The following is a 25,287-nucleotide window of genomic DNA, read 5'->3' on the forward strand; positions in this document are numbered from 1 at the left end:
ACTGACAAAGAGTGGGATTGATATAATTGAATTTCTTTCCCGTAGCTTTTCTACATTTGTGGGGGTCATCATGGTAGAGGATGGTCGTTTGTTGTTGACAAAGGTGACTTTGTTGAAGTTTTGCTTGCGAAAAGGAGACTTGGGAGACATCGAACTCTCCAAGCTTTCCTCCTCCTTACACATTTCATCCATCTCAACAATATTTTCTCCTCCATTACAATGTTCTTTGGAAGAGAAACTTCTCTCTGTCACACCCTAGACATGAAAATACAACTCACGAAGTCCAGTGGTTAGTGATTGGGTGTCTGTAGCTCCCTGCTTAGGAGCTTGCTCTACACAACTAGGCATTAGCTTAACACTAAAAACTGGAAATAGGGTGTCCTCAAGACTTGCAATCTCTTGAGCAATTTTCTTATTGTTTTGGTTAAACTACTCTGGCTGCTCTTAAGTCATCATAATCCTTCTCCAAACTTCCAACTTTTACTAGAGCCAAATCTCTCCTAAAAAGAGCTTTCACATTACTCTTATCAACCCCCAATACCAATGAACACGAAAAACAACTTTGTCAAACTGATTAGTTTGATCTCACAAGCAGCAATATTCAATTGCAAAGAAATAAATAGCTCCCTAAGCTCAGGATCGACATTGTGAGCAGAACCATGTTCACAAAGAGCAGTAAAGGTAACACACAGACATTAGATAGCATCACTATATTTATTGCAGGCTTTCCTATACTTACTCAATTTGAAAAGAGAATTTCTTGTTCTCTCAAAGTCGTTGGACCCAAAAAAGTTGAACCGTATGATCCAAGTCTTGGTGTCAAAACACAAATTTGGGTCTAGATCAAACACATTTGCTGGACCCATAGATCCGTTCTTTTTAGAAAGTAGTTGTACAAATGGCTTGAGTTTAAAAGCTAAACTTTTTCTCTCAAAGCCTCAACTTCTCAAAACCCTAACACTCTCAACTTCTCTCTGTCCAACAGGTAAAAAAATGCAAGAAATTCACATATTAGAACTTCCAAGCACGTATTAGATACGCTTTTCTATAAGTTATTTACCGACCCACTAGGAACAACAGAGTATCACGGTAATACTTACGAGATACAAAGAAGAAACATTGAATCTTGGTTGTTAACAAGAAACAAGCCCAACAAGAGTTCGTGCTCTGATTTTGTTTAGACAAAATACAAGAGAATAACATTCTCTAAGCAAGTACCATGGAATGATTTCACACTTTAAGTAAGTATGAATGAATTCTCTCTCTCCCATTCCACATGTGATATGTCCCTATATATACTAGGGAAGACTTACAGATGAAAAGATGCAACCATATATGAAAAGACATGCACCATTTCGCAAAAGAAATGTCTCGTCAGGAAAACTGACGAATAGGAGCTGGTGCTCCAGGCAGGAGCCGACGCTCTAGACAGGAGCCGACGCTCCTCAACCCTGTCAAGAATTTGGTTCTAATTCCAAATCCCTGCCAACTTTGAGCGTGTGCTCTTCTGGAAAGCGAGCACTCTACTGACTTGCCTTCTCATTTTTCCTTCTTACTCATCAATAACATCAACGATAACATCAACGGACACAAATAAATGTTCCAACATAACCAAAAGTAAAATGTTATAGCATTTATTTTGCACTTCTCAAGAAGAGAAGTGTTACATTTGAATTAGAAGAAAAATATAAATATTAGACATCGGGCAGAAGCCAAAGAATTTAACATGGCTTCTTGCCTTATTACAATTACTCGAATAAGTAAGATCTTCAAAGTTCTGAATGACCTTCAAGGTATATCAAGTTACCTCTTGCAAACGACACCCTCCCCATTCATCCCACTAGAACATTCCATGTTAGCAATGTCCAATGCCTCCAATGGAGTCTCTTGTTGGCCACCATTAAACCTTGAAGCCAAACAATCTGTAGCAAAAATGCTACTAGCTGCATATTCTCTCTCCCCTCCCACAACTGCCATGGCTGCCCCAACATTCACTTTGCTAACATAATCATCTCTGTAAGTTTTTCCTAACACACCGTCAACTTTCCCAGTTAACGAAAAAAACTTGAATGCAAGATCAAGATGTGCAAAAGAATCATCCTTGGTTATCCCATAGTTATGAATCCTAGAGTCTTCTTCAGTGATTGGTACAACAGTAGCTATGATCTTGAGTTTTCCTTGGACATCAATAATAACATTGTTGGTTTCACTGTTAGCCCTTGTTATGGTGACTTGTGGTGTAGATGTGGACCGCCACTCGTAGCCTAGAGTTTCGTCGAGGAATATGGGCTCTCCGTCGAAAGCTAATGAGAGGCGGTCATTGGCATCATCCCATGTGGATGTCTTCTTAGCTCCTAAGAAGAGACGATGACCGTCGAAAAGAATTCCGATGGACTGAACCCAAGTGAAGTCACGACCCATGTTTATGTTTCTTTTTCCTATGAAGTGTGCGTTGATATGAAGGTTAGAGTCTGTCACAAGGCAAAAGTCTCGTTCCTTCTTTCCGTGGAAGTAGAAGGTGATTCCATCTCCTCCTATGAAGCGAGGGTCTTGACATACTGCTCCAGGATAGTCACAATCTAACGACAGAGTACAAAAAATAAAGTTATTAGTGATCATTTTACCTTATGAGTTTCAGTTATACCTTATCAGTTTCAGCTAAATTTAAGGTAGTATTGCCAAATAGAGCGTAGTTAACAATGCTTAATAAACAAGATAATAGTACATGCATATAGTGATATATAGTACTCCTGGAGAATAGAAATTTAAGATTCAAATTAGATATGATAGTTGATAAAAAACTAATCCTCCGTCCATAATATAGGTGCCTAATTCATTTTTGGTGGGTCAAACTTTAAAATCTTTGACCGAATATTCTCATTTGTATATATAAAAAAACATATTCGATCATGTGTTCGAAGCAGCTTTGCCTGCCTAGGGGTACGGATGTGGGATCTTGTTAAATTCGTCTCAATGTGTAGTTTCATAATATCAACTTTTTATATTTTTTATTAATACAAAATTGAAGATATTAAAGGTTAAAGTTACGTCTTGGAGACCGTGAAAAAAAAAACCAACACTGTATTAATTATAGGATGGAGGGAGTATGAAACTTACTGCAGACAGGCTTGCAAGTGACGCAATCAACTTGACATGAAGTAGGGCAATTGGCTGGGCATACATGCGCTTGATTATAACACTGTCCATAAGTCTTGTTCTTGCATCTGACCCTCTTTCTAGAGGCAACTTCGGAAGATTTAGGAGGAGAAGAAGGTGTTGCGGGGGTAGAAGGAGATGGTGTCGAAGGCGTAGGAGGTGCTGGATAGGGTGATGATGGTGGAGTTGATGGGGTAGAAGGTGTTGTTTTTGGAGGTGTTGGTGAAGAGGGTGTTGTAGGATAATATGGTGGTGGAGTTGATTGATAACTATCACCATCTCCTTTCTTATTACCATCATCTCCTTTTTTACCTTCATTTTCTTTGCTATTATCTCCTTTTTTACTCCCATTCTGGCTTTCTGCTTTTTTATCATTTGATTCATCATCTGAATAGTGAGTTTTACCATCTGCAGATGATGCTGCTGATGATGCAGCTGAAGAAGCCGCTGATGATGCTGCAGAAGATGCAGCAGATGATGCTGCAGAAGATGCAGCAGATGATGCCGCAGACGATGCTGCAGATGAGGCTGCTGAAGATGCCGCAGAAGATGCCGAGGATGATGAACCATCACCACTTGATGATCTTGAAGTACAAATTGGCTTACATGAAGCACAATCTACTTCACAACTATCAGGACAAAATTTGGGACAAACATGTTCTAAGTTATAGCACATCTTGTACTTTTTGATCTTACATGAAGCTCTAGCAGGATGGTTTGCAATTCCTGGAGGAGTGGCTGCGTCTACCATGATAGCCAACAATAGAACACAAAAACACCCAAGAGACAACATCTTGGGGAGACCCATATTATTTTTGTGTAGCATTTTAGTATAAGATCAGATGAGATTTGAGAAGTGGATATCTAAAACTAAATCCCACAAATCCTTTTATAGATGGATAGTTAGTCCACTTGTATTCATGAATTATTAGTATATTCCTTGCATGTTGGGTCGAGGAGTTCAACAAACTCAAATGCATATATATTCCTTGATTGAAGCCATCTTCCACATGCATCTAAAATTGCTTACTAATCAGAAAAGCATGGTTGGGTTATCATGATTGAAATGCTTGTGGTAAACTTATTAAACCAACCTTTTCTCCTTCCAATATACTCCCTTCGTTTCACAATATAAGACACGCACGATATTTGAGGTCGAACTTTGACAGTTAATTACTCTCAATTTATGTTCATAGAAAATTTCAAAAATAATACTATTATAGTACTTTTCAAGACGAATCCAACGATATAATTTTTATAATTTTTATTTATCGTATTTGAGAGACATTTGTGATCAAAGCAAATTTTCGTAAAGTGTGAATGCTATTATAAAATAGAAAAAGTAACAATATTTTATTACTACTATTTTAAGTTACAACTAAATGTGACAAGATCCTTTTATCGTATATTAGTATAAATTACTATTCCCTCAAAAGAAAAATATGACTTATTACTCTCAAAAATTTCATTCTGAAATAATTGATAACGATGGGACATTCAAGTAGATTTATGTACTCAGTAATTATTACTCATGGTCTTTCCATAATTAAATACAAAAGCCTGTATTTATTTAATATATTGCACTATATGGCTAGTATGATGATTTTATGAGTATATATATTTAGATTTACTTATCAACGACTCTTGGGTCTTATAATCTAGCTTCCTATCTCCCACATGATAGATCAAGGTTTTAGTTTTGGTGGAAACAAAATTTCAATGTTGTGGGGGTGGGGAGGAGAGTTGGGGTTTTGAGCCTATGGGTGAGTGACCCTATGCGAGGCAACCCGCATAAAATTCTTCTTATCACGTATTTCTGAAAGGAGGCTCAAAAAAAGTTAGACTTACTTTTAACTTAGGCTATGTTTGACGATGAAAATATCTAATCAAACTGATTATGAAGGGAAATAAAATTCTATACAATAGTCTTTTTCAATTAATAGGTTTGAAAATTGACAAAAGCTCCTTAGATTTTTTTTGACATCGAGAAAACGTGCATTAATTAAACAACGAGTTACTTCCTATTACTAATACAAACAAACACAAAACAAAGTAATAACTAATTGAGCTTTATGTGCTCTTACATGCCCTAAAAAACAAAAGCAAACAAAACTGATAGAGAGTCGCTGATTAAGGAGTAGGGATGGCAGGTGGGTATAATTTGGCGGGTTTCGCACCGCATCCGCCCCAGTTGGGGCGGGTATGGATATGACTTTGGTGGGTAGTGGGTGGTTATGGATACGAAAAGTCAAATCCGCCATGGGTGGTGGGTAGGTGGTGGATATGAGGTCACATCCGCCCCAAATCCACCCGCCCCGCCCCATATCCATCCGCCCCGTATAATATTTACTAATTTACCCTTTATAAAATAAAGAATTATGTTCATAAATCTACAAAATTGTAAAAAATAATTAAGAAATATGAATACTAAGAATGTGTACTTTTTTTTTCTTTGAATGGGTGTTTCTAAAAATTAATTTATATAATAGGTCATATATAGAAAATAAATGAGGTGGGCGGGTGGAAAATCCACCTAGGTGATGGGCGGGTATAAGTGGGTAATGGATATCCACTTGGGTGGTGGAGCGGATGTGGGTATAACCTTATACCCGCGTGGGCGGAGGTGGATATGGAAACTTGTACCCGCCATGGTTGGCGGGTAGGTGGTGGGTATGGAAAATTTAGGTGGAGGTGGGTGTGGATTTAGGGGTATCCGCATCCGCCCCGCCCATTTGCCATCCCTATTAAGGAGGGTGTCGCTGGTTGATGATTGTTCTGGTGGAGTTAAAAAATTTAATAACTGATGAAAGCGGTACGAGAAGCGAATGCCGTTCATGATCCGGACAACGAATAACCGAATGCAAGATTTGCGCCTTGCCACATGAGCAAATCCCAACGAACTTCTGACGCTTGGGATTCTAGGCTCATGATATGTTGAAGAGTCATGTTCCTAGGTGACTCATGACTCTTTCTCGAGAGTACTTTAGGTTTCTCCAGTAAGTAGGAGAATTGAGGCATGCTGAAATCCACCAGTTGAAATTGGGGTGTCGCCTGCATATTTGAATTTTTCAAGCCAAGGACCAACAAGATTGTTGCCAAGTCAGAAGGAGAGCTCAACAATTTGAGCTCTCGAACACACCGTCGACTTATGAAATCGAAAAATACATGTCCGAACCAGGAAAACTTTTCATTGCCTCGACCATGGTCACACTTCTCATCCTCTTGAGTAACTTGTTCATTAATCATAAAATCTATGACTAAAGTCTTAATCCACCAATCCTTATGCAACTCGCAACCATGTTTGAGTTGCCATAACCAACTACGAACACCAACACTGACCATATAGACTAGGGAAAAAAAGTAGAAGAATTAGAGTAGCTAGCATAGGTCGGGAAGGGAGCACCAACCACCAGGGGAAAGGGATGCCAAAAAAACTGAATGTGACCAACTAAAGGGGAAGGGAACACGACACAATACCATAAACAGGGGAAGGGGGAGGGGAAGCCCGACGCACAACCAGGGGAGGGAGAGGGGAGGCCCGACTGACGAAAACCAGGGGAGGGGGAGGGGAAACCCGACGCACAACAACCAGGGGAGGGGGAGGGGAGGCCCAATAAACTGAAACATAATCATACTTTCCTTGGATAAACTATATATATTGTTCTAATATCATACTCTCCCTTTTTTTATTTGTTTTTTCTATAGATCTTGACACTATTTAAAATTACAGAGAAAATTCTAAAAATTTCTCAATATATTATAAGAAAAAATATAATTATGTCAAATCTTATTTGATTCGTCTCAACGAATACTTTATCAATATCTAATTACTATAATTTTTACAAATATGTCATGAAATATATTTAAGATAAAAAAAAGTACATTGGTAGAAACATATAGGAAATATTGATATATATAATCATCATGTTTAATTTGTCAATTGTCAAATGGGCATGTCACATATTCTGTTGGATTCTTGTTCAATACTATAAGATAACTCGCATACGAGTTTTTTGCGAAATGTCAACGTCCACTTAATTAGTTATGACCAGCAAAAACAGTAGTATTTTTTTTATCCATATAAATCACGAGTGTAGTACAAAGTACAAAGAAGGAGAGGGTAAAAGAGGGGATTTGAACCTATGATTTATCGTTCACATCACCTCAATCTTAACCACCAACAAAAAAAAAAAAAAAAACCTTCAACCAACAATTAACATCAGTACTTTAAACTTGCCCCGGAAATATATGCATCAGTTATTGCACTTATTTCAGATAATTCTCTCTTTTACTCTGTAGTATATCATGAGTATAATAGCAGTAAAGTTATATATTAGTGGTCTCATCTTAACGTGGCTTCATCCTAAAACCCTAGTTGACTACGGAGTAAGCATTTCTTTTGCAAAAGTATCATTTTTCTAATCAATCCTTTAGTTTTCTTGACAATCTTTTCTCTTTTCAATTCCGTGAATATGGTTATAAACTTCATTAACCTAAGTATCGTGAGATATACTGTCATCATATTGAATTTCTCTTATAAACTACTCTAAAAGTAACCTTTTCGCTACATGTCAAAAGATTCCATGTTTTATTTTTTTTCTTGGTAATGTAAGGGGCCTGGCTAGGGTGCAACTATAGTCGCCGCGTGATCTCGAGCTTAGCTAAAATCCAAACCGCCCAGCTCCCCAGTCCCAACAACAAACTGCTGCTCCCCTAGACCCCATTCACCCTTAGATTATACTCTTGTTCCAATAGTCGTGAAACAGGTGGCTGCCTTCAAGGTAACTCCGCCAAGAGTGGCTGGGCAACCACTTAGTAAAAGCTGCAAAGAAGCAAACATAAACTAGCTCGGGGAATGCGAGGAAACCTTCCGACAATTAAGTCAAGTCCGTTCCTAACATATTGGAAGCCTTGAGGTGAACTAAAAAATATGGACCTTTCCTAACATCGACTCTATTCTTGATATATATTGATTTAAAGATAATAATGGTGAAAGTTCGGATATGATTTTTTATAGCTCATAAAATCTGGATTAATTTTGGTTACTTTTATGTAAGATTACTCATTGAATTGATGGTTTTATTTTTAGAAATTTTCTTCCTAAATTAGGTCATATATCACTTCCTAAATTTATCACGATATCCTCTACATCGAATTGTCAGTTGGAGTATGAGATTTGGATTGTGAAATTAGCGCTTTGAGTATGTAGAAATTGATTAATTAATTTAATTATTATTAAATCTTGGTAGTTTATTGAATCTTAATTTCCATGACTCTGTTTACATAAATTTTAATTTTAATTATACTTCTCTCTTTCTTTATCAATCACTACGTATGGAGTTTTACGCCTCCCAAGATATAAGTTGTAACTTTTGATATCTTCAATTACAAATAATAAGAAGCTGATATTTTGTAAGTATATATCGAGACTAATTCAAGTTGATTTCAAATGACTATCATATCTATCCTTTTATATAATCATGATACATATGATCACAGAGAGAGTGTATGAATAACGCAAATAAAAGGCTCTATTTGGCAATATTAAATGAAAATAAACTGAATGATGAGTTAATTGAAACTGATAAGGTGTTGGAACTGATAAGATAGTTGATTAGTCTAACTGTTTGGCAAATGTAGTTGTTTAAGTTGATAAATTATTTTGGCAAAATGAGTTATCAAAATTTTAAAAAGATTTTGCAAAATTTCAGTCACCTGATTTTAACAAGGTAAAAATTTCAACTTATTATATAAATCATTTTAACCACAAGTTTTTTTTTCCAGGATACTCCAAACACTACTAATCATTTTACCACCTAAAATATGTTAGCACCTTATCATTGAATACAAATGCTTTTCCAAAAGAGCCAAAATATAATATAAGAACTTGTAGAACTCTTTATACTATTAAAAAATTAGTATTCCCTAGTTTATATATCTTAAATATAAATTGACATACAATGAGCCTATATGAAGTTATTCAGAAGGACCCATATCCAGAGGGGTAGATGAAGGTGTGCAAGGAGCCCAACAGCACAGGGCCCCTAAAATTATAAAGGCCCCAAAATATATTATTTTGAAAACTTTACTTCATATTTGAAGAAATGACTCTTGTTTCCCACCGTTAATATATTTGTCAATGATTTATCTTTAGATTTTAAACTTTCCACCTTTAGAAGTCTAACCTTCTATATTTATTTTCTATGAATTTAGGGGCCCAATTTTCATGTTAGAATCGGGACCTCAAAATCTTCAAGACAGCCCTAGCCATATCATTGGAGGAAAAGACAAAAAAGGACCTTTGATTGTTATTACTATCGTGCTGCCGCTTTTTTCATTTTACAAATTGGAATCACTTCTATCTCAAAAAAAAGATTGCTTTATACTAAGAAAAATTTAGCACGAAAAGAGTACCTCTAGACTCTGATGATAGCTTATTGATCAGAAAGTGGAAAATATTCGGAAGATCAATTAATTAGAAACTGATACCTCGTCTTGCAAAAAGAAATGCTTAATTACTCCATAGTCAACTGGGGTTTGTGGTGGTGAAGCCATTTTAAGCAAGATGAGACCTTTTATAAAACTTTACAGCTAATTATACACATGATATACTAAAGCGTAGGAGAATCTCTAGAATTTTTAGAGGAGAAAAGAGAAACTTGGAGAGAATTAGAAAGACTACATTTTTATATATTTTTCATGGACTCACTTAATGAATAAACAAAACAACCTTTAAATAGGCATATAAAGCACTACTAATAACATGTCCACTATGTAGCCCACTACTTGCTATCCCACTAACTAGACCATTATCTAGACCACTACTTGTTAACCCACTAACTAATTACTAGCAACTAATCCTAACTATTAGGAAAACTATTTGACTAATTTTGGAGCATAATCCAACACACCCCCTTGCTCCAAAATTTGTAGGAGCCAACATTAAACATTATGTCACAATCTTGATTCTTGGTAATTCTTCCCACATGATGAACCTTCATTTTTTTTTATCTTCATGGAGCACTTCTCTCCATTAACATGGAAGCACTTCTCTTCCTAATGTGATGCACTTCTCATCACCAAATATTTATTGATGCACTTCTCACTAACACCATCTTTTGTTGATACACATTATCACCAACACCTAGAGGTGTCAATCTGGGTCACTGGCTGGGTTTGGGTTGACCCAAGCTGGGTCGGAATGCTTTGGGTCGGAATAATCTGGGTGACAGTGTGCCATGGGTCGGAACTGGGTGGGTCGGGTGAACTTGGGTCGGGTGAAACTGGGTGAGGGGATCTCGGAACTGGGTCGGGTGAGACTGGGTCGGCCGATATCTGGGTTGGGTGAATTTGGGTCGGAATGGAATAAGGTGAAGTCGGTCGAAATCGGCTTTCGGAATGACTTGGGTCGGAAGAAATCGGCTTTCGGAATGACTTGGATCGGAAGAAATCAGCTTTCGGAATGACTTGGGTCGGAATGAATCGGGTTTCGGAATGACTTGGGTCGGAAGAAATCGGCTTTCGGATAACTTGGGTCGGAATAACTTGGGTCGGAATTAATCGGCTTTGGAAGGACTTGGGTCGACTTTCGGAATTACTTGGGTCGGAAGAAATCGGCTTTCGGGTTACTTGGGTCGGAAGAAGTCGGCTTTCGAAATTACTTAGGTCGGAAGAAATCCATATCGGAATGAATTGGGTCATAATAAATCGACCTTCAAATCAAGTGAGTATCCAAGAAATCGACTATCGGAGTGACTTGGGTTAGAATAAATCGGGTTTCGACTTGGGTCGGAATAAATCGGATCTCAGTAGGTCTTGGTTCTTGGAACAGCTGAAATATCAAACCGGCGGCGCCACGTCGTATTGATTTGGGTCGAGATTGTTATAAACTTATAACATGTGATATTGTGGTATATATTATACTTTATAGTGATATATTATAGTAATTATACTAATATTGTGAATTGTGATTGATTCATTGTGAATTTTTTAATAGTACATTGAATCATTAATAGTTTGATACTTATATTACTAATTTGAAATGTTACTAAAGTAAGACTTATAAGTTATACTTATATTATTGGGCCATTCACCATTGGGCATTGGCTATTGGCCTGTTGCCTAAGTATCGCCTATCGGTTATTCACTTATTCTTTTCATGATTGCAGAAGTATTCAAGTAACAACTAATAACAACTAACAACCATAAGGATTAAGCATTTAAGTTGTTAAGGGCTTAAGGCATAAGTCCCTACTCCATAGTCCATACTGATTATTGATTATAGACTTATAGTGTTAGAGTCAATACACTATTAAACTTAAACATTTTGTTAGTTAGTGACTTACTCACTCTCAAGTTTGAATCAGTAACTATATAGCAATAAAAAGAGTTAGACTTTCATCGTTCATGGAACAACTCAACAAGTAGTGAAGTAACAATGATCATCGTTAATCACTTATCACTAAATCGAATATGTCAATATGTCATATGAAGACGATACATAATAAAACATTATATTAATAGAGGATGAACATGATCGAATTTCGTTAAGTTAAGGTTCGCAATCTTGGCATAAATTAATTAATGAAATGATCATAAGATTGATTATCTTCGACATTAATCAAAAGTAGTCAAAACCATCAAATGATCACAAGATTGATCATCAATCACAACAAGAATGTCACCCTTTTCCGTCTGCCAAAATCGGACGCTAAAAACGCGGGATCGGACGCTAAAGTTATTAGCGTCCGTCAACGGACGCTAAAAGACTGATGCAAAACCCCTAGTCGCTAATTCTTCGATTAGCGTCCGCTAAGCGGACGCTAAAAGTTTAGCGTCCGAATTTTCAAATTTAGCATCCGACTTTAGGGTCGGACGCTAATTAGCATCCGACTTTAGAGGCGGACGCTAATTAGCGTCCGACTTTAAAGTCGGATGCTAATTAGCGTCCGCCTCTAAAGTCGGATGCTAATTAGCGTCCGACCCTAAAGTCGGATGCTAATTAGCGTCCGACCCTAAAGTCGGATGCTAAATCTGAAAATTCGGACGGTAATTCTCTTTTTTTTTTTTTTTCAAATGTAATGTTTCAAGCTTGTATTTGTATGGTGCAATGTTGAGACTTTTTAGTAACCACTTTTTCTTGGTTATTGTGTTGGGTCAACTTGTCACTATCTAATATAATAATGCAAATTTAGAGGAAAAAAATAATATTATTATATGTAATAAAAGTAATTACAATAATAAATCAAAATCTGTGAATAATTTACAACCTTACTTAAATAAGTAATAACAAAAATCTATCTAATACATTAGAAAGAATTCATTTCTTCTTCAATATTACAAATTTTCAATCTTCAACCTTTCCAAAGTCATCCTATCAAACCCAAGCAAACCTGCATAAAGAAAAAAAATCACAATTAGTACACTATTTACTATACTACAAGTCATTAAATATCCTCACATACTATTTCAACATGCTCAAATCAGAAATAGTTCATTATGTTGTATACAGAAATATAGATGCTAAAATACAGAAATATATATTAAACAAAATATAGATACTACCATTAGATGATAAAACATGCTCAAATGTTCAAACTAGAAATTGAAGGGATTCAGTCGCCAACAATACACACCAACAGATTCAGTCAGATGATCTATACTAACGAAAAAACAGCAAAATTACAAAGATAAATAAAGAAGTTAGCCTACGATAAATATATACACAAAAAACTTAAAATTAAAATGTGAGTTTATTATGTTGTATCCAATAATGTAAATCTTTTTAAGTACTAAACTGGTGATCCTAAAAGAAGAATAAACTCATTTAGCTAGATACTCCTACCAACTGCGATTAGGAACTCATAAAAGAAAGATACAGAAGAAGCTGATAAATCTGGCAATCACCAACTGATGGACAATCAAACATTAATTATGGGATTCACCAGAGGCAGTGCCTCAACCTTCAGTATCAGTTCCACCAGGCAAGCTGGAGATACAAAATTTTACAGGACACATTCATTAACCAATTCATAGGCATTACATGCCAAATGATGCCCATAATAACGAGGCAAAGTTTATTCAGCCATAAAACCACTTTCAGATGAGATTCAATTCATCCGTCCAAACCAACATGATAAAACTCACAAACATGAGAAGATAAGATTTCAGTACAGCACTTACGAAACAGATCTACTTTGATGAAGACTCACTCTGCTTCTTTGGTGCAGGCTTCACAAGAGGATCCTATATTAAAATAGATGAGAGAAGAAAATGAACTTCATTTGGACTACGATCATAACATCAGAGAATTACAGCTAAGGAGTAGATAGATTAGTTAATCATATATGGATGCATTATACCATTGATTAAACGCAAAAGAAGGGGTGCTGTTCTATTCAACTAACTCAGCTTGAATCGATCTAGACTTATCTAAAATTATCGATCTAAAATTATCATAAGCATAGAATTGACAGCTAAGGAGTAAGATATGTTTCCTACAGAGAGAGAGCTGCAGGGTTGTATTCAGCTTTACCTTTCGCCTTTGCACAGGTTCTCTTCCTACTATTTGTTTGGTTTTATTCCAATTTCCAGCTGCTTGCTGAAGTTTATCATTTATGTGCTCAATTGCTCATCTAGGATTGTGTTAATAAGGGTGTAGTATAAAAGTGAGGATGAAAGTGATGTTTCTACTTTCTAGCTTTATAGAGAATGTTCATCAAGACTATAAAATATGAATGCTCTTGTGTGTTTGAAATCTGCTATTACTTGTTCTTAGTCCGTGATTCATATACTTTCACATAAATCATGAATTTCAGCTTTTATGTGAATTAATGCTCTGACAAGCCTTGCATATAAAACTATATGTGGTGTTTAATGGAATTGTATGGTCAAATTCTAAAATGTTTAGACTAGACAATTAATATTTCCTTGATCAGAACTATAAAATGCCAAGAGTGTTGCACTCAGGCATGTTATTTGAAGATTCAGTTGTAACTCTGAGAGCAAAATGCATGAATGTTGCTACTGGTATAACCATATTTTGGTCTCAGACAGATCACTTCATTTATCTTAAGGCCCTAAAGAATTAGAACCTACACTTCACTAACCCTCCACTTTCCTCAATGAATGACTGCATAGCCAACCCAAAGAGCTCCTCTACTTCTTAATTTACAACAACCAAGTATGATTGACAACAATATAACAAAGCAACACGCACGCCCTGCCAGTTCCTCGGCGGCTCTCGATTCGGCCAATTTAGCACAGTTTCTCCAAGACCTCTTAGCAAAGAAAGATGCACTAATATGAAATACCTAATGCAACAAAAACAAATTCTGATACATTTGTCCTAACTGAAACAAAAACATACATTTCACATTGCATTTCACCTAAACTTGCAGAATAATGAAACAAGCAAAAAGAAGAATTAAGCGCTAACGTATATAGAAACACAACAGAATAATAATTAAGAAAGTAAGAAAAGTGAAAGGGGGAAGGAAACCTGGAGAGGGGTTGAAGGAGGGAAGGGTCAAAATGGTCATTCCAACCGCAATCAATGAGAAAATTGAAGCCATCAATGGAAACAAGGTAAGAAAGTGGGTTTTCATTGTATACGCCACACAGTGGAGTCACTTGTACCGATGTTCCCCAAATACCCAAACCACCCACGAACCCAAAGCCCCACCAACCCGAACCCCCACACAAGCCGGAAAGCACCACCATCCCGAACAACCCCACGAACAGACCCACCCAAACCAAAACAACAAATCCAAAAACCCAAACCCAACAACAGCGAGAACGAACATCCAAAAGGAAAACTGAAAACAAAAATTCAAAAACTGAAAATTTACAAACCAAAAATGAAAATTCACAAAACGAAAATTAAGAAACTGAAAATTTAAAAAGCGAAAATTAAAAAATTGAAAATTGGAAAACGGAAATCCAAAAACAGAAATTCAGAAACGAAAATTGAAAAATGAAAATCCAAAAACCGAGAATTCAAAAACTGAAAATCCAAAAATGAAAATTCAAACGACAATTAAAAATAAAATAAAATATACCTGATAAAGAAGCGGCGGTGATACTTGAAGACGGCGATGATGCTCAGAGAGAGAAGCGGCGATGACGCGAGAGAAATAACGAAATACCAGATCTGAGGAAAATGAATAGTTTGAGGGAGAATTGAGTGAGAGAGAGGATTTTATTTCTTAGTTAGGCCAATTGGACGGTTTGGTCGATTAGTTTGGTAAGACCAATAAAATAGCGTCCGCCAAACGGACACCAATTTATTTAACGGACGCTAATTAGTGTCCGTTTTTGTAAACGGACGTTAATTAGCGTCTGTTTACAATAACGGACGCTAAAAAACAAGAAAGCAGACGCTAATCTGCGTCTGTTATATATCAGACGCTAATTTTGAATTTACCGTCCAATTGTACTTCGGACGCTAAATGCAGACGCTAAAAAGGCGGATTCTTGTTGTGAATGTTATTATACTTTCACTGTTTCACATCAATACATCTAATTCAGTTGCAACAGATGTAGAACAGTGTAACTCGATAGATTAGAATGCTTCATTTAAGTTAATTGTCTCTAAGTTACATTCATATTGAACTCAAAACATCTCATTTAAATTGAAACAAGTTGATATTGGATTAAATCAATTTATCAATGTAAGTCAATTAGCTAATTTAAGATGACCTAAGTTCGTTTAAGATAACTGTCATTACGTTGTATTCATTTCGAAACTCAACATCCAATTGAACTAAAATAATAATAATAATAATAATAATAATAATAATAATAACACTAATAATAATAATACTAATAATAATAATAATAATAATAATAATTATTATTGTTGTTGTTATTAGATATTACATTCAAAAATGTTTATCAAAATTTGTAAAGAACACAAAAGGTAAAATTGATAGATTTAAGTATAATCTAATCTCATCCATATATTAAATACTTAGATGTGTAAAATCCAACAAAAAAAAAACCACTTCATCCAAACCATTGATCAAATAAAATCTATGGCTGAAACCAAACTAACACACCTCACATGGATTACCATTTGTAGCCGTCAGATTCAACTCAAATCCACGATGTAAAACCAATCCCCTTTCCCCATATTTAAACCATAAACTCTATCCTCACCTCATTCATTTTTCTGAACCGGTGAACCCTAAACCCGCCTCCCTTTCTCTCTGTTTTCTTACTCTTTTTTTTTTTTTTTTTTGAAGGAGAACTCTGTTTTCTTACTTAATCTCTCTTTTTGCATATTGTTATTCGAATTTCTAATAATTCGTGAGGAAAATAATGGCAATTTTATGCTGTTAAAATTTGCTTCAAAATTGTAAGTCAATTTTCATTATTGTTCAATTAGAATTGGCAGATGTACTGAATTTATGTTAATTTCCACAACACAAGCACTTTTATGTTTATGTATTTTGAATGTTAAGTAAATTTTTCTCCAATGTTGCTGTCAATGGTTATGTTTTTTTTTCTTGCTTTGCATATTTCCATATCTTATTAGAGGGTTTTGGTTCTGTTTTGGTGATTACTACTACCAATCTATTGCATGTTTTAAGTTTTAGTGAGATTATGCTTGAAGTTTTTAGAAACTTTGGATTTTGGGTTTAATTTTAGAATGTTTGGATTTTACATTTTCCAAGTTAAAATCTGTTTGTATTTCGTTTATCTTACATGCTTGAATTATGTTCGATTTTTTCGTGCTATAGCTTCAGATCTGATTATTTTTTGTTAGTTTTTTCGTTTATTTTCATGTTTGAACTATGGTTGTTTCTATTTTTTATTGCAACTTGAGTTTTGCTTTTTTCATCTTTATATTTATTATTTATGCTCACATTTTCTTTTTGTTTTGTAGATGGGAAGGTCTTGTACGTAGATGGAGATGTGCCTCTAAATTGCCATGAATTGGGAGTAATTATACCCAATTGGATCCCTCAATTTTTAGGAAATTACTTGCAAAGGAGAGAAAATACATTCTAAATTTTATCATCTTTCCTAAAGTAAACTTGAGAAATAAGCGGTAGAAATCTTGAACATAGACCTTGCTGGATGATTATTGTGCGTGAGAGATGAAAGTAGGAAACCTTCTTGTTTTGTTTCGCAAGTTGCTGCTAGTCGGATTAGGATAGATTAGTTTCCTTTGCTTGTAAATGTTGTGCTGGGTTATTTGATTACTCATGTGACGCATCAGCCCATATCATGGCTTTGTTTCAATGCCTCCTTTTATGCTAAATGCCCACTTGTATTCCATATTGCTAGGTTTTCCCATTAAACACCTATAACACATAACAAACTAATAAAGTTTATTATTCAATAATATATAATATATAAATAAACTAATCTTTAGTAAATAATAATAAATATTATCGTAAAATTATCACATAAAAGACAACTAAAAGGCTAATATTAGGGAGTAAAAATATAATATAATATGCACTTATCATGTACATAATACCACTTGGTTTACGATTATCGTTAAAATACCGTACAATGAAGAACTTAACAAAAAACAATTGCGTAGGGCCGTAAGGGTTTAATATTGTGGGTTTTAAATTTAAACGAGGTGGTTATAAATGATAGAGATCACAATTATGTGTTTATGTCTTGATAAATAATATTTGTCAATTACTTTGACCAAAAACAGTTACGAAATATTTTCTATTCAAAAATTATATAAATTGACCAAAAAGAGTACGCTCATAAACTCATTTACTCATTGCCGGTTTGCATTGGGTTGGAATGGTGTTGGGTCGGGTTTACTTGTGTCGGAATGGTGCTGGATCGGGTTTACTTGTGTCGGGTTTAGTTGGGTTGGGTCGAAATTGGGTTGGGTCAAAATTGGGTTGGGTCATAACTGGGTTGGGTCACAACTGGGTCGGTGATAGCTGGGTTGGGTCACAACTGGGTCGGTGATAGCTGGGTTGGGTCACAACTGGGTTGGGTGGTAACTGGGTTGGGTGATAAATGGGTTGGTGATAACTGGGTGGGTTTAACTGGGTCATTGGCGGGTGAAGTTGGGTGCGGGTCATTTTGGGTCGGAAACTGTTGGGTCTGGGTCGTTATTCACGGGTGCAACTGGTACGGGTACAACTGGGTCGGCCCAACTCAGGTTGGGTTACTGATTCCACGGGTTAAACTGGGCCGGGTGAACACTGGGTCGGAATGGGTCGGCTTTCCAACCGACCACTCTCGGCTCGGAACAGGTTGGGTCTGGGTCGCATGCGGGTTCACCCGTGGGTCGGCCCAGTTTTTGACACCTCTACCAACACCTACCATATTTTAATTTGTTGATGCACATTATCACGAACCTTCACTCAATGAAGCAGTTCTCTCCATAAACTCATTTTGACGTTGCCTTGCAAATTGACTAAGTCCACGACTTTAATTTCAGAAACCGTCTCTGCGTTGAGTACGACTTCCACACACTCGTAAAGATTACTCGATCTTCAACTCAACAATTTTTTATGCCTCTTTTTCACTGGATTAAATTCATTTCATGGCTAAAAGGGAACCCAACAACACATCACACCCAACCATTACTTTCATGGTTAAACACAAAAAATTCACTTAACAAGAAATTGCTCACAAATAATGAAATCAAGCTGCGTTGCTTGTTTCTTTTACTCAATTTTTTTTAATACTCTCTTTCTCCCTCTATCTCTCTCTCTTTTTTTTTTTTTTGCTTCATCTCTTCCCCTTTTTCGGATCTAACCTGGAGCTCTTGATACCAGGTAGAATTTTTAGAGGAGAACAGAGAAACTTGGAGAGAATTAGAAAGACTATATTTTTATATATTTTTCATGTACTCACTTAATGAATAAACAAAACAACCTTTAAATAGGCATACAAAGCACTACTAATAACATGTCCACTATGTAGCCCACTACTTGCTACCCCACTAACTAGACCATTATCTAGACCACTACTTGTTAACCCACTAACTAATTATTAGTAACTAATCCTAACTATTAGGAAAACTATTTGACTAATTTTATTGGAGCATAATCCAACGGAATCAAATGTTACATGAAATTAATAAAAACTGACGCATAAAGTTTGGAGTACTGTCGTACTGATATTTATTTTTCAGACCATAAAAAACAAAGTATGGATTTTGTACTAGAGTGCACAATAATGCTTATTGTACAACTAAAAAGAACATTACCATTTATATAAAAGAACACAAACTTTTTTAATAACTTTTCTACTTTAAAAAAGAACATACGACTTAAAATAAAAGAACATGTAAATTTATATTTATAAAAGAAAATAGGTTATAATGAAAAGAACATACAGTAAATGAACATATACGTTTAAGGTAAAAGAACATATACCTTTTAAATTTAAATTTGAAAAAGGAATCTTTAGTTGCAAAATTTAAGAAAACAAATTGTTTGGAATGTTCATCCAAAAAGTCCCACATGGAAAGAATAGCAAGTGGAGGAGCTATTCATATAGTGATGCTCAATATACTAGGACAAGGCTTTTTGGGAAGGTGCCCAAAAACAAATCCGTGTGCAGCCCAAAGCGAACAATATCGTACTAATGTGTATGAGCGTGCGTTGGCAGCCCAACACAAATAATAATTTTTTAAAAATTATAAACTCTAAAAATGATTAAACGACATAGTTTAAAAGAAGATGCACCATGCTCTACCTGTACTTATTTGCGCATAAAAAGGGCCTTATTTCACTACTACTACCTAATAAATCAGTGGTTAAACTTTCAAGACGAAAATCAATGTAAAAACCATACGAGATAAACGATTGAGAAAGAGTACTTGTAAAAGGTTTTTTTCCTTGTTTACATGATTAACAATAAGATTGTGCAGCTTCTTATTTTTAATGTACAGAATTAATAGAATCCGACTCGACTAATGAAAAAACTGATTTGATTTAAACAAAAATGAAAATTGGATTCGAAGAAAAGTTTAATGCTCTAAAGAAGTTATTCTGATCAATCTATACTAGTTAGTAGTTACCGTGATCACTGCACAAGTGCACAAGGTCATAATTTTATTTTATTTTTAATTAGGAAATTAAGTCAGCCCAAGGGCTAACCCCTACCAAGGCTACTAGCCTTGTAACAACTACCAGCACATTGGCTGATCGAACCCCTGACCTTAGAGATCAGAGGGGAGTGCTCTACCACATGAGCTAGCTCCTCATCCTTTACAAGGTCATAATTTTTGGGTTACATATAGAATGGCCACCATGTTAGATTTTGGTTAAACTCTCTTAATTAGAGTGTGTACATCGATCATCAATATATATAGGTTTACATCCTAAACCATATCCGAATTACAATTAGATTATACAAAGTATCTCTAATACAAAAATAATATAGATTATAACGCTTTAAAGATTAATATAGAGTAATGGACAAAGCTGTATGTAAGAAAACAGTCACAAAAGGATTAAGCTAATAACTTATAACTTATTTAAACTTTATGTTATATCGGGTGAAAGAAAATAATATTTTTAAAAATTAGTGCATAGAGTTGAAAGTTCGCGGTTTAGATAACACCTAGGACAATGATAATAAATCTTTCTCTCAATCTCTCTAGATCACTATGCATGCATGCATGTTTTAGATACATCATACATGCACCTGATAAATGATAATGCACGTGGAGGATGACTTGAAGGAATGGTATGTGGTGAAGTCAGTTTAGATTACTTTTTGACCCGACATGTGTGGAATATAATAATAAATCATGAACATCTCTTGATTACCTATGCATCTATATAAAGAGTTTGAGGATTTAGTTTTTAAATCAGTACTCAAATGATCTCATCGATCTTATACTATATAATAAAAACTACCTAGTACGTATTAATTATATCAGTTGCCATTTTCGTAAGATCATTATTAGACTTGCGAAATGGCTGTTCCAAAGTTGTATTTTGGTTATGTGTTTGTTCTGTTGTTAGCTATCGTGATGGTAGATGCAGCAAACGATCACCATGCTACAGCAAGATGTACGATCAAAAAATACAAGATGTGCTATAAATTAGAGCATACTTGTCCTGAGTATTGTCCTTTTAGGTGTGAAGTGGATTGTGTTTCATGCCAGCCATTTTGCACTAAATCGTCAAATGGCGGTTACTTGGGGACTCAATATGATCCATCATCTTCTTCTTCTTCATCTTCTTCTTCTTCATCATCTTCGTCATCTTCATCTTCATCCTCATCGTCTGCAGCGTCAGGAGCTTCATCTGCAGCGTCGTCAGAGGCTTCATCGGCAGCCTCAGGAGCATCATCTGCAGCAGAGTCAGGAGCTTCATCAGCAGCTTCATCAGGAGCTTCATCTTCAGCCTCGGAAGCATCATCTGCAGCGAAGTCAGAGGCTTCTTCAGCAGCATCAGGAGCTTCATCTGAAGCTTCGTCAAAGGCTTCTTCCACAGCGTCAGAAGCTGCATCTAAAGCGGAATCAGAAGCTTCATCGACAGCGTCTTCAGGAGCTTCTACAGCATCATCTTCATCGTCATCATCATCGTCTTCAAATAATGGCAAAAAAGAAGTTGATGATCACCAAGGAGGTAAAAAAACAGATGACAGTAACACAGGAGTTAACAAGGATGATAAAAAAAAAGGTGAGAAAGGAGATCATGACGATAATTCAGGATCAACACCTTCTAACTCTAGCACATCATCAACTCCACCCCCATATTATCCTACAACACCATCAAACCCGCCATCATCACCATCTCCAACACCTCCGACGCCTTCAACACCGTCTCCCTCTACCCCTTCTTCCCCTCCTAAATCTTCTGGTGTTGTCTCTCGAAACAGGGTTAGATGCAATAACAAGCTTTATGGACAATGTTATAATCAAGAGCATGTATGCCCTGCCAGTTGCCCTACTTCATGTCAAGTTGATTGTGCCTCTTGCAAGCCTGTTTGCAGTAAGTCTTATATTACTCACATAAACTATTCTACTTCCTCCGTTCTCAATTACTTGTAATACTTTGACCGAAAATGTGAGAGTTTTTTGGTCAAAGTATTGCAAGTAATATGAAACGGATGAAGTATAAATTACATATATAATTTATATTTTCTTTATCAGTAGACAGTAGTACGTAGTATATACCAAGTAGTACTTGATCTAGTGGTTCGGTTTGTATCTCACAACCTAAGGTTGTAAAATCAAACCCTACTAGAGGCACTTTGGGGTTGGAAATTTCCCCTTACCATTCCCCCTACTCCCAAGAAAACTTGCCTGCAAACCCGGGTCAGGTTGACCTGTATGTGCAAGATTCCGATCCGGTTAGGGTGCCTTTTTCTTACCTTAAAAAAATAGTACGTAGTATATTTTGTTTTGAGTTTAACTAGATTTATATAGCTAACTAATTGTTTTTGTTTATTGCATGTAATAGGTTGTGACTATCCAGGAGCAGTTTGTCAAGACCCTCGTTTCATCGGAGGAGATGGCATCTCCTTCTACTTCCATGGTAAAAAAGACAAGGATTTTTGCCTTGTGACTGACCCAAACCTCCACATAAATGCACACTTCATAGGAAAAAGAAACGAAAACATGAGCCGTGACTTTACTTGGGTTCAGTCCATTGGAATTCTCTTCGACAACCATCGTCTCTTCTTAGGCGCAACAAAGACATCCATATGGGATGACACCAAAGACCACTTCTCGTTAGCTTTTGATGGAGAACCCATATCTCTTGAAGAAACTCTAAGTTCTCAATGGTCATCAACCTCCATGCCACAAGTGACCATAACACGAACTCATGACACTAATAACATTATTGTTCAAATCCAAAACAAACTTAAGATTACAGCCAAAGTAGTGTGTATTACCAAGGAAGATTCTATTGTGCATAACTATGGCATAACCAACGATGATTGTTTTGCTCATCTCGAACTCGGGTTTAAGTATTATTCCTTGACAGAAAACGTTGATGGTGTACTAGGAAAAACTTATAGAGATGATTATGTAAGCCGAGTGAAGATGGGAGTAGCCATGCCAATTATGGGGGGAGAAAGAGAATATGCAAGTAGTAATATATTTGCCACTGATTGCTTGGCTTCAAGGTTTGATGGTGGTCAAGAAGAGACTTCAATGGGGGCGTTGGAGTTTGATAGCATGAATTGTGCTGGTGGGATGAATGGGGGTGTTGTTTGTAAGAGGTAACTCAATAGAGTGTATCTTAAAGGACATATATGCATGCAGGAAGTTTTAAATTTTTTAAATTTAATATAATTGTAATAATTAAATAAGAAGTCATGCAACTTTTGGCTTCATTATTATTTAAATTTTGTGATAAAAATCATGAAAAAAAAAAATTTGTATACAAAATTTTATAAATTTCTTATTTGATTTATATTTATATAAAAATATTTATTGGTTGTGGAATAAAAACCCGCATAAACAACTAATATAATCGCTGGTCGCTGACAGCTATTAGTAGACAGCTAGCAGCTACCCCCAACAACTACAGCTACTGTCATCGCTAATATCCACTTGTACCGCTAGTTTTGCCAAACATGCATAGAGAAAAAAAGGTTAGTTTTGGTATAGTGAAAATGTGACAACAAATTTTTTTATTATTATTTGAATGGGTGAGAATACTTCTTATACATCTATATGTGGATTTATACTTTTTTATATTAAAAAGGGGGGAGAAGGAATTTATACATAGTACAGCTGTACAGGGAGATGTTGTAAGACGAAGAAAAACCGGAAATTTGTGCATGTGAACTTTTACTAAGAGAGGTTTGTTTCATTATTATTAATACTTAGGTGGTTTTAATTCCTTTACTTGCTAAGAGATGATTTCCCATGTTGAATCATGCATTTGTCATTCTATTTAAATTTAACCAACAAAGGTACTTGTTGGCTAGCAAGTAGTATAGCTTGGGGAGAAGCATTCTACACAGCACTACAACAAGATTATCTGTCAATATCAATACAAATATTAAGGCTTAGTCGAAAGATTTAAATTGCACCTCATGACTTTAGGTCATGGTTTCAATCATCCAAGTTTCACTAATAGGAAAACTTAGAAGAGTGAATCCCTTATCCAGTTATCCTCCCCTCCCCTATACTAAACGTAGGCTTAATTAATTGAGGTTTGATAAATATCTAACGATTTATCTAACGATTAGATGTATCTAACACAAGTTTTCGTGTAATAAATATAAATTATGTATATAACAAACATTGTTTGTATATGTAAAAATATTGTGTGTTACGGTATAACAAATAAGGAGAAAACAACACAAATAATATTTTTACATACACAAATAGTATTTGTTATATACACAAACAATATTTGTTACATAAAAATTACATCCACCTGTTAGAGATTTATCATACCTCTAATTAATTGGGTTGGGAATACCCCTAACAATAATGGCCAATCCAATGTCATTATCCAAAATAATAATAAAAATTATTAGCACAACATGAATCGATTTGAGCCTAGCCCGAGGGATGCCCATGCATATACTGACTTGTTTCTATAATACTAGCAACATTTTGACTTTTACTTTATTCATATACTTGTTATATATGATCGTAAACTTATGATGAGTTGTGACTAATATCAGGTAAGTGTTGGATATATTACAAATTCATTTACAAGATTTCAACTTTTAATTTACAAATAAAATCTTAAATATAAAAATGGTCAAAGTTATATTTTGAAAACATAAAAGCCAAACTATTACATATGGGGATTCATCTTACAAGTGGTCTCTTTAACTATCACTTTAGCCCTTCGAGGACTAAGTCTAATTTACTCAAGTGTGACCAATAAAGAATACAATTCTTTTTTGAAATAAAAAAAAGTTGAAATGACTTCACCTAGCGCTCCCTCTTAGGGTGTTTTACTTCATTTAATCCACATATAATAAAAAAAATTAATAAATAATTTGATCCCATGATTTCAAGCTTATACGCTAAAGTCTTAATCACTAGACCAAATAATATTTAGTGTTATCATTTTAAAATAAAATAATAATAAATGAAAATTATAAGTACTCGGATTGTAGCCCTGGCTTAAGAATAAGTAGTAATATATATTATAATGAGGACAAAAAAAAATTTACGTAGTGCATCAATGCATAGTAGATTTTAAG

At 35.4% G+C, this 25,287-nt stretch overlaps 2 protein-coding genes and 2 long non-coding RNA genes across 4 annotated transcripts; 2 read left to right on the forward strand and 2 right to left on the reverse strand.

Annotated features, from left to right (window-relative positions):
* Positions 1-1,656: 1,656 nt before the first annotated feature.
* Positions 1,657-4,062, reverse strand: LOC104905086 (hypothetical protein). Its single transcript, XM_010693527.3, has 2 exons — positions 3,118-4,062; positions 1,657-2,579 (listed from the first exon to the last, which is right to left on the reverse strand). The coding sequence occupies exons 1-2, from the start codon at positions 3,980-3,982 to the stop codon at positions 1,804-1,806; spliced, it is 1,641 nt and encodes a 546-aa protein (XP_010691829.2). The 5' UTR covers positions 3,983-4,062; the 3' UTR covers positions 1,657-1,803.
* An 8,353-nt stretch (positions 4,063-12,415) lies between these two features.
* LOC125493461 (uncharacterized) lies at positions 12,416-15,428 on the reverse strand. The gene is made up of 3 exons (XR_007270034.2): positions 15,216-15,428; positions 13,339-13,401; positions 12,416-12,548 (listed from the first exon to the last, which is right to left on the reverse strand). It is a non-coding gene; the product is annotated as an uncharacterized LOC125493461 (long non-coding RNA).
* A 390-nt stretch (positions 15,429-15,818) lies between these two features.
* Positions 15,819-17,403, forward strand: LOC125493195 (uncharacterized). The gene is made up of 2 exons (XR_007269710.2): positions 15,819-16,513; positions 17,045-17,403. It is a non-coding gene; the product is annotated as an uncharacterized LOC125493195 (long non-coding RNA).
* Positions 17,404-20,830: 3,427 nt separating this feature from the next.
* LOC104905088 (uncharacterized) lies at positions 20,831-23,426 on the forward strand. Its single transcript, XM_057392315.1, has 2 exons — positions 20,831-22,097; positions 22,569-23,426. The coding sequence occupies exons 1-2, from the start codon at positions 21,074-21,076 to the stop codon at positions 23,336-23,338; spliced, it is 1,794 nt and encodes a 597-aa protein (XP_057248298.1). The 5' UTR covers positions 20,831-21,073; the 3' UTR covers positions 23,339-23,426.
* Positions 23,427-25,287: the final 1,861 nt, after the last annotated feature.

Source organism: Beta vulgaris, chromosome 9 (genome assembly GCF_026745355.1).
Source record: "Beta vulgaris subsp. vulgaris cultivar EL10 chromosome 9, EL10.2, whole genome shotgun sequence".
In the NCBI taxonomy this organism is placed as follows: domain Eukaryota; kingdom Viridiplantae; phylum Streptophyta; class Magnoliopsida; order Caryophyllales; family Amaranthaceae; genus Beta; species Beta vulgaris.

Bases quoted from the DNA above. Each gene is read 5' to 3' on its own strand.
- LOC104905088 (XM_057392315.1), top strand. From the start codon at position 21,074: ATGGCTGTTCCAAAGTTGTATTTTGGTTATGTGTTTGTTCTGTTGTTA. The intron at 22,098-22,568 runs GTAAGTCTTATA...TGCATGTAATAG, and splicing joins CTCTTGCAAGCCTGTTTGCA to GTTGTGACTATCCAGGAGCA.
- LOC104905086 (XM_010693527.3), bottom strand. From the start codon at position 3,982: ATGCTACACAAAAATAATATGGGTCTCCCCAAGATGTTGTCTCTTGGG. The intron at 2,580-3,117 runs GTAAGTTTCATA...CTCTGTCGTTAG, and splicing joins CACTTGCAAGCCTGTCTGCA to ATTGTGACTATCCTGGAGCA.